The sequence below is a fragment of the Rhynchophorus ferrugineus genome, unplaced genomic scaffold (assembly GCF_030347505.1).
Source record: "Rhynchophorus ferrugineus isolate W39M unplaced genomic scaffold, kcgeb_rfMv2 rfM2, whole genome shotgun sequence".
Classification (NCBI taxonomy): Eukaryota; Metazoa; Arthropoda; class Insecta; order Coleoptera; family Curculionidae; genus Rhynchophorus; species Rhynchophorus ferrugineus.
Window position 1 is genome coordinate 35,273,865 of NW_027472581.1, and position 15,688 is coordinate 35,289,552.

The 15,688-nt window shown below is 28.6% G+C and overlaps 5 protein-coding genes across 7 annotated transcripts in view; 1 reads left to right on the forward strand and 4 right to left on the reverse strand.

Moving 5' to 3' along the window:
- Nucleotides 1–1,858: 1,858 nt before the first annotated feature.
- LOC143190725 (gametogenetin-binding protein 2-like) lies at nt 1,859–5,943 on the reverse strand. The gene is made up of 12 exons (XM_076395251.1): nt 5,706–5,943; nt 5,207–5,397; nt 5,007–5,147; nt 4,703–4,953; nt 4,483–4,651; nt 3,573–3,680; nt 3,250–3,514; nt 3,059–3,189; nt 2,869–3,003; nt 2,728–2,810; nt 2,522–2,670; nt 1,859–2,467 (listed from the first exon to the last, which is right to left on the reverse strand). Exons 1-12 carry the CDS (start codon nt 5,805–5,807, stop codon nt 2,273–2,275), a joined length of 1,920 nt encoding a protein of 639 aa, XP_076251366.1. The 5' UTR covers nt 5,808–5,943; the 3' UTR covers nt 1,859–2,272.
- Nucleotides 5,944–6,352: 409 nt separating this feature from the next.
- LOC143190727 (transcription factor E2F5) lies at nt 6,353–7,815 on the reverse strand. 2 transcript variants are annotated; one of them, XM_076395254.1, is made up of 6 exons: nt 7,621–7,815; nt 7,453–7,562; nt 7,103–7,373; nt 6,935–7,051; nt 6,747–6,882; nt 6,353–6,697 (listed from the first exon to the last, which is right to left on the reverse strand). In XM_076395254.1, exons 1-6 carry the CDS (start codon nt 7,726–7,728, stop codon nt 6,585–6,587), a joined length of 855 nt encoding a protein of 284 aa, XP_076251369.1. In that variant the 5' UTR covers nt 7,729–7,815; the 3' UTR covers nt 6,353–6,584. The 2 variants fall into 2 exon arrangements, with proteins under 2 accessions (XP_076251369.1, XP_076251368.1); XM_076395253.1 differs by having other exon boundaries at nt 7,103–7,391.
- Nucleotides 7,816–11,468: 3,653 nt separating this feature from the next.
- Nucleotides 11,469–12,716, reverse strand: slv (sugar transporter SWEET1). The gene is made up of 5 exons (XM_076395257.1): nt 12,616–12,716; nt 12,491–12,568; nt 12,235–12,436; nt 11,879–12,157; nt 11,469–11,814 (listed from the first exon to the last, which is right to left on the reverse strand). The coding sequence occupies exons 1-5, from the start codon at nt 12,660–12,662 to the stop codon at nt 11,713–11,715; spliced, it is 708 nt and encodes a 235-aa protein (XP_076251372.1). The 5' UTR covers nt 12,663–12,716; the 3' UTR covers nt 11,469–11,712.
- Nucleotides 12,717–14,062: 1,346 nt separating this feature from the next.
- LOC143190751 (uncharacterized) overlaps nt 14,063–15,688 on the reverse strand; it is a 41,968-nt gene continuing 40,342 nt past the window's right edge. The window contains exon 5 of the mRNA XM_076395303.1: nt 14,063–15,675. Coding sequence (XP_076251418.1) covers nt 15,482–15,675 — 194 coding nt within the window. The 3' untranslated portion in view covers nt 14,063–15,481. The remainder of the gene's footprint in view (nt 15,676–15,688) is intronic.
- On the forward strand, nt 14,181–15,454 carry thoc6 (THO complex subunit 6). Of its 2 annotated transcripts, XM_076395305.1 has the most exons (6): nt 14,181–14,322; nt 14,377–14,549; nt 14,601–14,726; nt 14,775–14,817; nt 14,873–15,038; nt 15,093–15,454. In XM_076395305.1, the coding sequence occupies exons 1-6, from the start codon at nt 14,213–14,215 to the stop codon at nt 15,411–15,413; spliced, it is 939 nt and encodes a 312-aa protein (XP_076251420.1). In that variant the 5' UTR covers nt 14,181–14,212; the 3' UTR covers nt 15,414–15,454. The 2 variants fall into 2 exon arrangements, with proteins under 2 accessions (XP_076251420.1, XP_076251419.1); XM_076395304.1 differs by having other exon boundaries at nt 14,601–14,817.

Sequence of the window (15,688 nt, forward strand, 5' to 3'; positions counted from 1 at the left end):
CGACGGGTTTATACACACTTCAGAAACTGCTTATTAAGGTATTTAGTTAATTTGACTTTTAAATTGATAATAGACAATATAGTTTGTAAATTTTTATTTAAACAATAAATCTTATTATAAACAATAATAATATTATAAACTTCTAGTTGAATCGAGCGGCGTCTGAAGTCTCAATGATACAGATGATGTTCGCTGTTGCGCATTCGGATTGATAACTCGACCAAGAAGAGATTCAATCGACACTTTCGTTGATAAATGCCTAATAATTTGTGCATTATTCGACTGACTTTCAACGAATGGAGTACATATCTCTCTGCCCAATTCCCGATAAAATAATGGTGGTTCATACGATTTATTAACAATCATTTTATTATTCCCATAATAATACAGAAAATATGATGCATGGAAGGTAATATCGAGGATATTGTAAAAAAATGCTAGAGGCCACATTTGAGTTGATCTTTTTGTAGTATATCTACCAAGCATTTTATCCATTGTGTCTACTCCAGCTTTAAACCAGTTATAAAATTCAATAATTTCTGGCTGTTTCTTTGCACTATCACTAATTTTAGCTTCATGATGCATTGATGATAGCATAATTACTTTTTGGCACTTAACTACATAGGGTAACTTTTTCATGAAAGTCAAACACAGTGGATAATTCTTCTCACGTTTTTGCAGCCATTGCTGGTGGAATGTATGCTTTATTTTTCTTCAAGGTGCCAACGATTGTCAAATTCCAAAATAGTAAAAATTTTGCCAGTGGAAGAAATTATCCATTGTAATGTTTCTACCGGATCCTCTATATGGTGCCTGCTTTGACAACTATTTCACCAACATTTTTCAGCATCACATATCCACCATACTTTAATTCCATATTTAGCTGGCTTTGACGGAATATACTGAGTGAATCTAGGTCGACCTCGGTATGGATAAAGTTGCTCGTTAATTGTCAAGTATTCTGTTGGTTTATAATGTTTTGCTAAATTACTATTCAACATTGTCCAAATGTCTCGTATTGGAGCAGCTTTATCATTCTCCAAGCGCTGAGCTTGAGTATTGCCATCATTAAATCGAATAATATTCCAGAAGCGATTGATACTCATTGATGCATGATAGAATGGATATGAATATGGCTGCCACATTTCCCTTGCATTGCCAGTATTGGAGTTATTAGCACCAGAAGTTATCAAAATAGCCAAGAATGCATAAAATTCCTGTAGCTCGAGATTTTTCCACTCCAATTGTTTTTTTTCTGGATTTTTTTCATAATAATTTGCATATGTTGAAATCGCCTTTTTATTAGTATGGCGTATAATATCAGCCATTTCTGGTGTGAAAAATAATCTGAATGTATGTAGATTTGACAGCATGTTGGTGTTCCTATTAGGCCCACATCTCTCTCGAACAATATTAGGCCTCCTAGCTTGGTGTGGTGACGTGCAGCCCACTGAGTACCAGGCATTTCGCTATTGTTATTTCTATGAGGACTATAAACTGTGTCCCTATAGCTATTTCATAGGCCACATAGCCAGTTTACACAGAAAAAAAAATTATTCAGTACACTAATGACTTGCACATCTGTCACGCTATAGTTGAGTACACGGTAATTGAACGAACGGTGAAAGTTTGGTCAGTGATCGGACGGTTAAAATCGACGAGTCTGCCCAATTTTTATTTTTGACACATTTCGCTATTTTCGACTTCTTACCTCGACCTCCCATTCTTATCTCCAACAAATTATCTTTAACCATTTCCATCTTAGTCCTTTCTTTCAAAAATTACTTTTTCGTGGTCTCTCAACTTCGTTTTTTGCTTGGAAAGTCACAAAATTATTTATTTAATAAAAACACAGGTATGTATACTTTTTCTTTATTTACGACTTATGTAGAACGCCGCCGAAGACAATATTACAAGTGCTCCAGCCTAAAATACAAAACAAGTTCTATTTTCGTAACAATATAAACCCAGAATGGAATGCAACAAATACATAGAACACAAATGCTTCTGTACTATCTCTCTTCTAATTTCGAACATAAAAGAAAAACGATATTTTTATTTGAATTCGAAGAACAAGTAAGACAACGAAAATTTCCTTGAAAAAAAATCTGAAACGATTTATAAAAAATGTGTATATAAATAATGCGAACGAGTTTGGGTCAAAATGAGAATGTTTTCCAAACCTGGACAGACATAATTATATATATATAAAAAAACTAATGATCCGGTGTGTTGTGTACTATGGAGGGGATGTGGAAAACACTCGGGTCATTCAATTCGAAGCGTATTTCGTTTGAACGAGTAAACGCGGTACCGTCAACGGCCCGGTTACGCAAAATTGGGCGAACCTCTTCTGCAGAATTTCCCTCAGTTCTTGTCGTTTTTCGTATACTTGTCGGCTTCTGCTCTTAAATTCTCTTACTTCTTCCGCTGTTATATAACACTCTTCGTCATCCTCGCTATGTACCTAGGAGAATGGCATTATTTTGTACTCATATAAGTTTGAAAATATAAAAATTACCTCCAACATTTCTTGTAAACTGAGTCCACCGCCACAAGTGAGTCGACACTGGATTCCAAAATCTGTGGATTCTTTGGGTTGGCAACAGGACTCTGAACAAGCCAATTCTGAGCCTTCTGGAGAACTCGACAGACTAGAGACTAGAGAACCTAAACAATTGAATCATGTTATATTTTGCTAATACAACAAAGGAGAAAAAGATGTACCTGTTTCACAGCAACCATTGTTATTTTCTGATGAGTATCCACAATCATGTGAGTGATCTGATGTAGATCCAGATTCTTTTTTACTGAAAATATATCAAACACATATATACAAATAAATTATTCTTAATAAGTACAATTTACCTATTATTACAATATTGGCTAGTTTCATATGAACTATCACATTTACATAAAGACAGCAACTTCATTCCGTTCCTGTTCAAGTCTTTTACATCATTGTGGCACTTACATTCATCTAACCACAGATCATTGCTACACCTAAATTTAAAAGCTTTAAAATTATTTTGCTTACATCATATTATTATTTCTTTACCCTAATTTGTCTGTTTTTTCATTAGACCGACTTAATTTTGAACAATCCTCATAATCATCAAGCTCCTCACTACTGCATTCACATTCTTCCCTAGAATTTTCTTTATCAGTTGCTAATGAGCATGAACATTCCTTAAATTCAGACATTATTATTATAAATTTGATTAATGCAAAACTAATAAAACAACTCACCTTTTCAATATCATCTTTTGAATCATGGTCCCTTCCGCAACAAAGCTCTTTATCATCACAGTCCATTAATTTTTCCTTTCTACGCTTGCGTCTTATCTTCTTAGCCTCCTTATGTTTCTGCTTAGCCTGTTCTTCCCTTGCAAACTCCTCATATAACAGTTCAAGTTGCGAAACACCCCTAACTTTCTCCACCACTGTTTCAAAACTCATACTTAAACTATGTACTGCTACAGCTGCGAATAGTTGGCACGTTCGTTCTTCTTCTCTGTTAAGAGAGGAATTTTTATTAAGTCACAATACATTTTAAACAACACCACAATTACCTCACTCTCATATGAACCCTATGCAGTCTTTCATACATACAAATTCCTAGACAGGTTAAAACTTCCTCTTGGGCGATCTCTAAGGTTTTTGCATGCCTTTCCCTACGACTGTAAATTAGAAATGAAGTAGTCTCAAGTAAACGGATCTAGTTAAACAAAACTGCGTATAAATAGTAACCATTTTCATATAAAATGGGATAATTAGTTACATACGATTGATAAAGGCTCTTAAGAAGCGATTCTCACATTAACTGTTGTCTAAAACGTACTATATAAAAAAACCTCAAAATAGAAAGCAAATTAAACAAAACTGTATAAACAGTAACAATTTAAAAAAAATATACAAATTGAATTAATCACATACCTTTTCAAAAAGTAATTATTATAACAACATGTCCAAAAGTAACAAAAACCAAATGTAAAACATAAAAAATTAATAGCCAAACCCCTACTGGTGCTAAATGAAAACTGAAAGACCAGTGGCGGGATTTAGACAAAAATACCACCACTGAAATGTCAATCTTAATTTTGACAACCCCCACCTGTTAAACGTTTTGGTGGTGGTATAAATGCAGGGGTTATATATACAATTAAACCAGGAATCAATCATGCATTAACATTTTAGTGTATAAAAATGCTTTGTTATTATTGGATATATGAAAAAAATAAATTTATATATTATTATGAAAAAAGAATTTTGTTTCTATATAAGTGAAAAAATTAATACATGAACCCTTATGTTACATTTTCAGTTATTTAAAATACTTTGATAATACACATTCATTAAAATTTATTTTATTGAAATAAATTCTATAACAATTTAAATCTCCGATATTAAACAAGAATACTTTTATTCAAATATTTTAAGCATAAGCTCAATGCCTAAATTGAATTTTAACGATTTACATACCTGCCCAAAAGTTCTGGTTCTGCCCTATTAATCAACTTGGTTATATATTCTGTTTTAGGATTTAAATGAATGTGTTTATCTTGAAGACATCTTTTAATGCCTGCATATAATGAAGAAACATAACCTTTCTCTTTGGTTGGTTCAGGTTCATCAACTAATAAACTATATGCTAAAAAGGAAATAAAGTTATAAACACATCACTGGAATTATAATTATTTACCTTTCAGAACTTTAGTCTTGCATTCACCACAGAAACGGTGCTTACGTAAATAGTTTTCTAAAGTTGCATACAGATTTGAAGCTTCAATAACACATACATCTTTACGACAATCAATTTTCATGCAATCCCATATATCTTTCCAGACTGGAGTTAATGGACGGCTTCTTTGCGAATCCAATGAATGTAAAAGACACCTTACACTTTTTTTATTTCTTTTTGGTTGAGTTTCAATTAATGTGGCAAGTCTATGTCTGAAATGAAATCATGGTTCTGCAAGTAATTAATTAGACCTTTATATACTTACGAGTGATCATGAAAGATATTTCCTAGTATGTTATAAGCATGTTTCTCTTTCTTTAAGGTTATAACACCATCAGCTTTAACTACAATTGGGTCTAAAGTAGAATGACCAAAATTAAGTAGTTGGTAATATAACCTCTCCACACTACCAAAATATAAGAAAACAATACATAAATAGCACAATTAAATAAAAGATAGGCCCACCTTCTACGACAACCCACACAGGGCACATTTCTATTTAAAACATCCATCAATTCATTTTTAGTGATTTGCAAAGAATTTTCAAATTCTTCAGGTGATAATATATCCAATTTTGTAGCAAATTCATTCAATTCCTTTCCACTAAGCGTCCTAGTGTCGCATATAATATTTGAATTCTTTATATCCATTACAAGCTGAAAATATATATTTTAAAAACTCTTACTGCACTGTAATTATTGAAATAAATAAAAACAAGAGAAAGTACTACTAAATAAAACAGTTTAAAATTTAATAAGTGTGAAAACAATTATTTATATCAAATAATCTTAAACAAAAACAAAATAAACTAGTACCTAAAAGGAACAAGTTTTTTTAGGTCATGCCACCCTAACAACAATATTGTTTTGTGTATGTCGTTTCTTTATCTTTTTACTAATGAACTATTCTATTTATTTTTTGCAAAAAAATTAAATACAGCACATAAATAGAATGTTATTCGTACCGTTAAATTTTCATCCACCATCAAGGGTAGTTGCCTAGATTCCAACTTAATATTTGGCCGATACACGTCTATCAGCTTAGGAAGTTTTTCCATTTTACTCATAACACCAATTCGCAACCTTTATAACGCTTTTTTTCGATACTTTGACCGTAAAAACAATGTTATTCTCTTAAAAAATATATGGTAAATATTTTAGTGCATAACACAATCTACCATATCTAAACAAGTTCTGCCAGATACGTCAATTACTGTCAGTTGGTAGTACGATGTTAGTTACGCAATTCAAAAATAGTGTCAATAATCGACATATGGTTAAATAAACAAAGCTACCTAGAATTAATATATTTTATATTACGATGGAACAGCTATTCTAAAAATATTTAAACCAAAAACGATACATTTTAGTTTGGATAATGCTAGTGAAATAGATTATATAAATACTAAAAGAAGATAATCTGATTGTAACCTTATCTCAAATTTTAATTTTCAGAATAACCCGCGGTTATCACCAGAGTAAATTATTTTTAAGAGTAGACTATCATAGTAATTATTGAATTTAGAACCAAATTATCGTCCTTTCTTACCTATGAATAACTAACATTTTTAAGGAAATTCAAATTTAAGAATAGCTAAATAAAAATACAGAATTAATAACTAATATTAACATTTTTATTGCTTAAAGTTTTTTTACTAAACACAATATATAATTTTTAATCACAGTTAAATATATGTTTTATAATGCCAAAGCTAAAATGCTCATAAAAAGTTTTTCATTTCATTTCATACAAAGGGTGTTAAGGCATTTAGGCAACAAAATTGTTATATTTCAACAAGTCATAGTACAAATATAATAAAATTTACATTGCCAGTCAGGTGTTTTTAGCTTAATTTTGGTATGTCAAACAGATCACAAGCTCCTTCATTTTCTAACAGACCAAAACAGTAATCAGAGGAAAATGGAACTGGACTTAATCTAACGAAATGTTTATGTCCTAAAAATTAAAATCAGAATATTGGACATATTTTAAATTATAGAATTACCTGAATAATGTTCATTTTTTTTACTACACCTATCTCTAGAAATTTTCTTAAATAAAATTTCTGCTGTTATTATGTCTGGATCATCATAAACTATCCTCTTTTTAACATCTAGTTCTTCAAAATCATCTTTTAAACTCTAGAATATAACAAGTTAAAGAGAATATTCATAGTTACATACACATACTCACATCACCAGACCTCTTTCTTGATAATTTTTGACAATCACTTATTTTTTCTGATAAAACATGAGCTATAATTGGATTTTTTGAAGATTTGATCCTCAAGTTAAAAGAGTTGTATCCATTCTAAAACAAACAGTAATTAATTTATAAAAAAATAGTTTCTAATCTACTGACTTGATACTTAATGCTAGTATCATTCACTGGTGTATTAATAATAAAAACCGTCCTGTCATTAGCATAACATTTCTTAAAATCATCTTTGGTTAAATATAGATATTTTTTTGCATCAATGTCTTCAGTTGTATTTTTTATACTTTGTTCAATCCATAATTTATGTAAATCAAGCTGGTGTTCATATTCATCTAATTTTGCTAATTCTTGTTTTAATTTCCTAATTCTAACAGAAAATTCTGAATTGTTTGTATTCCCACTAGGAGTATATTCTCTATAAAAAGAACATGGTCTAGAATATGTAGAAAAACGGCAGTTATTTGTTATTACTAATTATGAACTAATTAACGTACTTCCACTGAATACTGTTTTTACTCTTCTTTTCTATTAAGCCGATTCCTTCCAACACATTTGTAATGTCATAAATACGTCGTTTCTGTCTCACCTCTAATATATCTGCGGCCTTAAATGAAAAAACTTTATTGGATAAAAGATAACATATTAGGCATTGATAATCATACCACTTTTAAATCTAAAATACCGCCTTTTGATTTTTGTAACAAAGTAACAAATTTTGTAGTTAATAAACCCAGAGATTTTTCAAAGCGGCTTTGTATATTATCGGTCATCTTATTTTACTAAAATAGTTAAAAAAACATAAACTTCATAGAAAAATACACTTTTTCAAATTACAATAAGAAACGCCAAATGCTTCACTACTGACATATGAGCAGTCGGTAATACAGGAAATGATAAAATAATAAAAATTAATTTTTCGAAAATTTCTTCCAATAAATTACAAAACGTTGAAATATAGTCCGTATATATTGTGCATTAAATTGTTAAATGTTCTTACATCAACTTATATCATTTTTTTGTTTTATAGAACTAAAATAGTAAATTTGAAATGTGCAGTACAAAAATTGTTAATAAATCTTATTACTTTATGATGTTAAGATTTCGATCTATGAAAATATTATATATATATATATATATATATATATATATATATATATATATATATATCTACATATATATATATATGTATATATATATATATATATATATATATATATATATATATATATATCTACATATATATATATATGTATATATATATATATATATATATATATATATATATATATATATCTACATATATATATATATGTATATATATATATATATATATATATATATATATATATGTATATATATATATATATATATATATATATATATCTTTCGATATTATATTTCGATATATTCGATATAGTGTTGGGAACAAACGACTAAAATAGACTATCGACTGTTCAGTAATTGACTACTTTTTACTATCGACTATTACAGTCGCTATTTTTGGTTCGACTGATTTTATTAACATTTACTATGAAGGGGTTCATTTACTTAAAACAAATGTATAATGGTCAATATATTTATAATTAATATTTTGGCTTAAGGCTCCTTAACCTAGATAACTTTTTCAACAATGTGAGCTTGATTTTATAAACAAGAGATTATCATGCTTGTTTTATTATATTGTTAATAGATGCCTAGGCTGTCTTTTTAACTCCTCGATTTTACCATTATAAGAGCACAGCAGTAATTTTGAAATATATCATGTTTTAATTTTTTGTTGCTGTTCTTTAAAGTATTACTTTTTGGTATGTTTTCACTAATCTGACGTATATAATACGATTTAACAGTTTTAATTATCCATTTCATCATTTTCGCAATACCATTGTAATTTTTTTTTATAACATCTTTATTAGATACTCTTAGTACATTCTTAATTATTATTATTATTATTATTATTACAATTAATTTATTACTACTTTTCCTATGAGCTTGGATTAATTAACAAGCAAAACGAGTGCGAGAAAATAAATCAGTATGTATTCCTCAATTATAAAATTATAATTACTTATTAATTATTAACTTATAGCTATAGTTTACACTAATAATACACACTAAATGTTCACACAAGTTCGTATGGTTTTGTTCGTTTCAATCTTCTGACATCCTGCGCGCTGTCCAGCAGTTGTATTGCTTCCATGTTAGTATGATTTAGTAATCTTGTTTCGTGCTTCAAGGCGAAATCCTGCACAACTTCGTAAATCCATTTGATTTCCAGGTCATCGTGCAGTTCTTCATTGGTTACATAGCGATAGGCATTGGTAATCAATCGAAGAACCTTGTTTTGACAGCACTGTATGACTAACTGATTTGAATTTTTAGTGCAACCCCATATTTGCATCCCATAGGTCCAAATTGGCTTTATAATTGTATTATAGATCAACCTCTTTAATTTTAGATCAAGTTGAGAGTATCTTCCGACTAACCAGTATAGTTGTTTCAGTCGCTATTTTTGGTTCGACTATTTTTACTAGTGACTGTTTTCAGTCGCTATTTTCGGTCTGACTGATTTTATTACTATTTACTATCGACTGTTTCAGTTGTTTACTTTTTGTTACTATTGTTGGTTCTACTAGTTCATTCGATAATGCGCCGAATTTATGCTTATATAGATTTATATGTAATATATATGGTTTTTTGTTTTTTTTGTAGTTTGCTTGTGAATAACTATATATTGTAAATTAATATAGCAGCATTTTGGAACGCTAGTTTTCGAGGGCAAAAAAATTAAATTGTAAATGATAAATAGTAATATACTTTTAACTGGCATAGTAGGCAATACTTTGGACTGGTATGATAGGTAACACTTTTTTGATAAACTGTTACGATTTTTTGTCGAAACTTTTTTCTAAAATCTTGAAAATCAAAATTAGGTTCCAAAGGTTTCAGAAAATGCATAGATCCAAAAGATTTGAATTTTTTTTTATAGTAACAGTTGTTAAATTTCTTATAAAAATATTAACCACAAAGAGGTGAATAAAGTATATTAAATATTTCTAATAAATACATTTTCTGATAGGAAAATTCTACTTTAATATTCAACAATTTATTTTGTTGGCTATTAAGAAAAGCACTACAATTTTTATTTGTTAATGAATGGACTATCTTAACAGAATGTTTTCAACTTTTAAAGCCCATTGAAATAATGACCACAGAGTTATCTGGAGAAAGATATCCCAACGATGTCTTTAACTATACGGTTAATAAGAGGACTGCAACATTCCATCAAGTCCAGGATTTTAACAAGTGGATGGGGAAAAAATTACAATATTGTCTATTAGATGTCATCAATAAGACTGGCAATTTTAGAAATGATTACGATATGCGGGAAATCCACATTTTTAGATCCTAGATTTAAAAAAGCAGGATTTGGTGTTGCAAATAATGCTGAGGCGGTACAAAAAGTTATCACAAAAGAGGTATCAAATACAAATATACTAATTATGTAAAAAATACAAATATAGTTCCAGAACTCGAAATTCAAGATAAAACTACTGACCAAGAATCTATTGACATCTGGAGATATTTTGATAAAAAAATGGCTGGAATGAAAGAAGTAATTACTCAAAGTAATTAAGCACTGCAGCAATTTTACAGATTTAGCAGTATTTGGAAATTCCATTTATTAGGCGTTTAGAAAACACATTGGATTTTTGGCAAACCCATAAAATGAAACTACCTGAATTATATCAGTTACACGTAAAATATTCCTCTATACCCGCAACATCTGTCCTCTGGGAACGAGTTAATTCAAAATCTGGGCAAATGATTAAAGATCGAAGAAATCGCCTCACGGGAGAAAAGTTGAACATGATATTGAACATTCAGTATAAAAGTAATCCTACTTCCTTTAAAATTATATTATTTATTACATAAGAGTAATTAGTAATTTTTCATTTTCATCTCGCTTATATTACCGTTAGAGAATATAAAGACATTTAAAATTAACTGGTCCAAGCATTTATCTCCGTCCTTTTCTATCTCACACTTTATATAGACAAGACTTCGTACATCTTCGTCTGACTTCACGAATGAAAAATGCGTCGAACCATGCATTTGACTGTGGTTATTTTTTTGACCATCGACTGTTCCCAACGCTAATATATATCGATACATTGCAACTTACAAATATATATATTTATAAGGATATCATAGAGTTTTTCTATGGATATTAATTATGTTTATACTGAAGAGAACAGGATGTTCCAGAGAATATCTAATTGCTGAAAAACTGTCGATATTTTCTATATATACTGTACTGAATAAAAAAGTTCCACCTATCCATACTTTTTGACAACTTCATTTCGATCTTTAATATTTGCGGCATGTTTATGTTTTAAATGTGGTGCTCTTAATATATAAAGATATAAAATTTATAAAGTAATATCAATATATCTAAATTGTTCACCTCTCATATATGAATAAACTCTTACTAATTAATTGAAAATAACTGTTGCTTAAAATGCATATATTTAAATTTTTTCAGTGTTGAAATTATTATTAAAGCAATACTAGGGTTAAATCACAAAATATTTGGTATCAAACCTGAACATTTTGGTTATTACAATCAATTGACATTCTTATTTATTATTCAATATGCTTCTCCTTTCAGTCTTTGTAAATCCTTATATAATAAAATATATCAGAACCAGGTCATATTTGACAAAAATAAATTTTACTGACTACAGTAACTAATCCTATATAATACTGTTGGAATAATTCTTCTGATTTTTGCTTGGATATATAATGAACAGTCCTAACTGTATCAAAGAAAGCAAACTTCCAATAAAATTAGGTATCTAAAAATATAAATTTATACGGTAAGGTGCTTTTAGGAGGTTATATGTATTAACATTAATTTACCTGTATAAAAGTGTCCTCCAATAAAATACCGTAGACTAACCATTGTAAACTGACAATAAAGGTAGATGCAATTAAATAAAATGGCAGACTTTCAGTGTTTTTTACTTTTATAACATGATATAAGGATGCAAATGGTGAAGCAAAAAATAAAATTGTTACACCACTACTGATGAAACCTAAAGTCTGTCTACTTTCATCAACATTGTCTATTCTGTGTATTCTCATTAAAATTATAATGAGCACCAACAAGCTGATTAAAAATTGTCTAGCAATATTGGACTAAAAATTAAAAATTCCTTGTTTAAGATGTATAATGATAAGATAAGAATTTAGTTGATTATGTGGAAAAATACTACCTTTTTAATACTGTATATGAAAAAGACTGCAACACAAGAAAAAAATATTATCGCTCCAATTGTATTTACTGCAATTAGTGAATTATCGTCAATTAAAAATCCATATTTAAGCCATAAAGATGTTGATAGCAATCCACTAACAAATGGAAATGCTGAAATATCTCCTGTACTTTTATTATGGATTATTTTTCTTGCTGTTAATCTTGAAAATTATTTAAAAAAAAACTGATTTTTGGTTACGAAGCATTATACCTACAGTCCTGTTGAAAATTGTAATATAGCACAAACAGAGGCTGATGTGGCCAATATGTTTTTAAACTGCATTTCAATAATGCTACAATAATATTAATTTAGTAAATATACAAAATTTTAAAATGATACCATTTTAAAAAACACCCATTATATGCATACTCTTTGATTATATGCATAGAGTAACACTCTACGATAACACTCTATGATTATATATTATATATAAATATAAATTTGACAAGAATAATACAGGCTAGGGATTAGTGATGCAGAAAAAATACCGTTAGACTTGGCCGATGTATCGAAAGATACTTATTTTTCGCCAGTTTTTTTCGATATTATTTCTAAATAAATTAAATATATTTTTTAATAAACCCTTAACATTAGTACTTAATTTCAAAATTAATTACAAATTAAAATTTTGGTACTTAATTTTAAAAGTCTATAAAGAATATCATAATTTTTATTTTTTCTTAAAAATATTGATATATTTATTGTAATATATCGATATTTTTTAAACATGTTGCAAAAAATATATCAATATTTTTTTCTCTATATATCGATATATTGATAAGATAATAAGGAAAACGATCTTCCGAGATTTTATAAAATATTTTACACAACACCCGTACTAGGATGCCAAGCAATATCGATATATATATATATATATATATATATATATATATATATATATATATATATATATATATATATATATATATATATATATATATATATATAAATATGTATATATATATACATACTTTTTAGTCTTTTTTTTTTAAATTATTTAGAATTTACCGATATTTTTTATGCCAATATTTCAATATTTTTAAATTTTTTAATTTTTTGTAAAATATCGATATATTTATAGTTGTTGGAAAAAAATATCAATATATTTTTTCTTGGATATACCGATATTTTTTTAAAAATATCTAAAACTGTATATCGATATTATTGTAATACCGATATCGCTAAAACCCAAATTTTGCCACAGAGTAACACACGTACTGACTTTTATAACCTGCCACTGCACGATAAAGAAGAGGGTTGGGATTAAGGATGGCAAAAAATTACGTAGACATTTCAATCGATATTTTTTGCAGAAAATATTGGTATTTTTGACCTATATTTTGTTGACAGATATGTCGATATTTTGTAAACCTAAATTTTTTCAAGAAAATTAAATAATTATAAAAACCATTTAATTATTTTTAATAAACCTTGATACTTAATTTTAAAGGTTTAGTGTATTTTGCAAAAAATTATTTATATATTTTTTTAAATATCGAAATTTTTTTTATTATATCGACATTTTTCTTAATAATGTTATAATTATATAACGATATTAAACTCTGTGGCTGACACCCCTAGTAGGGATGTCAGTCATAAATGAAAATATCGATAATTTTTTTATTATTGATAGTTCTTTAATTGGCTTTCGATAGTTTTGATTCAATATTCTTTTGTGTTGGGGCGTGTGGATATATAAGAAAGTCTCTATATTCTATGAGGCTAGTCTCTAAATAAAAATGCGTTTATAACTATCCATATTATTTTAAAAAAATACTATACTAAATATTTTTCTAAAAATATTTATTATAAAAAATATCGAAATTTTTTCGACACCTCTGAAAAGGGTTGTTTGTTTTGTGGTTAGGATAACTATATACATTGCTTAGGAATACCAAGTATGCTTTATATTTTATGATTATTTATTTATATCAGGATGACTAAAATGAATAAGGAATTTTATAATACAATATTAACTCAGACTATAAGCCCTTGTGGTAATTATTTAATTACTGGTGATCTTTATGGCAATTTATCTATTTTCAAGTAAATATCAATAAACACCAAAGTATTGCATTGTTCTCTGTATATTGATTTTAGCTTACTAAAAGTCCTTAATCCAGAAACTAACTTAACAAAGGAAGAATTGATACCAAAAACGAAAATTACTGTTAAAGCAGACTATCAAATAAATAGTTTGGTAAATACACCTGGTCATCTCTTAGTTGGTGTATATGGAGAAATATATGCATATACTTGGAAAAGTATAAAAGGTAAAAGTAATATACTATTATTAGGATATTCCTATTTTTAGAAACTTTTAGGTTCTAACCGAAACCTACACGCATCTTGGTCAATTCCTATACCTGATGGTCAGGAAGAACTTAGTAAAGCTGAAGTAAATTCACTAATATTTGATAAAGAAAGTGGAATATTATATGCTGCTTGCGGTAATAAAATCTATATTTTGAATATTGAAACTAGGAAATCTATTGTAGTTTTGAATGGACATGGTGATTATATTCACAGTATCGCTAAAAAGTAATAATTAGTTTGGTATTACTTTTATTTAATCACTACAGGAAGTGTTTTATAGTGGTAACAATGATCTTCTTAGTGGTGGTGAAGATGGAGTGGTTAATATATGGGATTTAGGAAGTAACAGAGTAGTAGAAAAAATAGAGCCATATTTAAATAGCGAAATGCAAAGAACAAACCTGGGCAAATGGATTGGTGCAGTGGACTGCAATGAGGATTATATTGTAAATTGCAATTTTTATCTGACCAAATTCTATGAATAATGTTTATTATTTTAGTTATGTGGTGGTGGTCCAAGATTATCTCTGTTTCACTATAGATTTCTTACTCATTCTACAGTGTTTCCAATTGATGATGGAGGAATACATGTTGCACATTTAAATGATGATAAAGTGTATGTTGGTGGTAGATGTAAACTGTTCTATCAGGCCAGTTTAAATGGTAACATAATAAGTGAGATCCCCACCAGTGGAGCATCAACCTATAGCATGGTAAAACAAGAAGAGCCTTTCAGAGTCATGTGTCTAGCAGGTTCAAGCTCGAAGATTGATATTTCCACCAATTTTATTTATAAAGATCAACAATTAAGTTTGTATTAAGTTCTTTAATATAATACATTTAAAAAAATAAATTAATAGAATGGCAGAATTTTCTTTGGACCTAATATCTATAGGAACCCATGACCTGCTATCACGGATGGGATGAATCCCTCTTGCCCCTCCTTATTCTTTACATAGAACCAGCCTTTTATGCTTGCATTTAGTAGAAAAACAACTTCATTTTTGGTCACTCTTATGGAGCTTTTTCCTATACCCTCATAGTTGTCATTAATTACCAATAAAGTATGCCTCGTTCCTTTACCTATAAATGAGTG

Bases quoted from the DNA above. Each gene is read 5' to 3' on its own strand.
- slv (XM_076395257.1), bottom strand. From the start codon at position 12,662: ATGCATATAATCAAAGAGTATGCATATAATGGGTGTTTTTTAAAATG. The intron at 12,569-12,615 runs GTATCATTTTAA...ATATTATTGTAG, and splicing joins AATGGGTGTTTTTTAAAATG to CATTATTGAAATGCAGTTTA. The intron at 12,158-12,234 runs GTAGTATTTTTC...TTTAATTTTTAG, and splicing joins TCATATACAGTATTAAAAAG to TCCAATATTGCTAGACAATT.
- LOC143190727 (XM_076395253.1), bottom strand. From the start codon at position 7,728: ATGACCGATAATATACAAAGCCGCTTTGAAAAATCTCTGGGTTTATTA. The intron at 7,563-7,620 runs GTATGATTATCA...TTTTCATTTAAG, and splicing joins GTATTTTAGATTTAAAAGTG to GCCGCAGATATATTAGAGGT. The intron at 6,883-6,934 runs GTGAGTATGTGT...GTTATATTCTAG, and splicing joins CAAGAAAGAGGTCTGGTGAT to AGTTTAAAAGATGATTTTGA.
- LOC143190725 (XM_076395251.1), bottom strand. From the start codon at position 5,807: ATGAGTAAAATGGAAAAACTTCCTAAGCTGATAGACGTGTATCGGCCA. The intron at 4,954-5,006 runs GTAAGTATATAA...ATTTCATTTCAG, and splicing joins AATATCTTTCATGATCACTC to ACATAGACTTGCCACATTAA. The intron at 3,190-3,249 runs GTGAGTTGTTTT...TCTGAATTTAAG, and splicing joins CAAAAGATGATATTGAAAAG to GAATGTTCATGCTCATTAGC.
- thoc6 (XM_076395304.1), top strand. From the start codon at position 14,213: ATGACTAAAATGAATAAGGAATTTTATAATACAATATTAACTCAGACT. The intron at 14,323-14,376 runs GTAAATATCAAT...TATTGATTTTAG, and splicing joins GGCAATTTATCTATTTTCAA to CTTACTAAAAGTCCTTAATC. The intron at 15,039-15,092 runs GTAAATTGCAAT...TTATTATTTTAG, and splicing joins ACTGCAATGAGGATTATATT to TTATGTGGTGGTGGTCCAAG.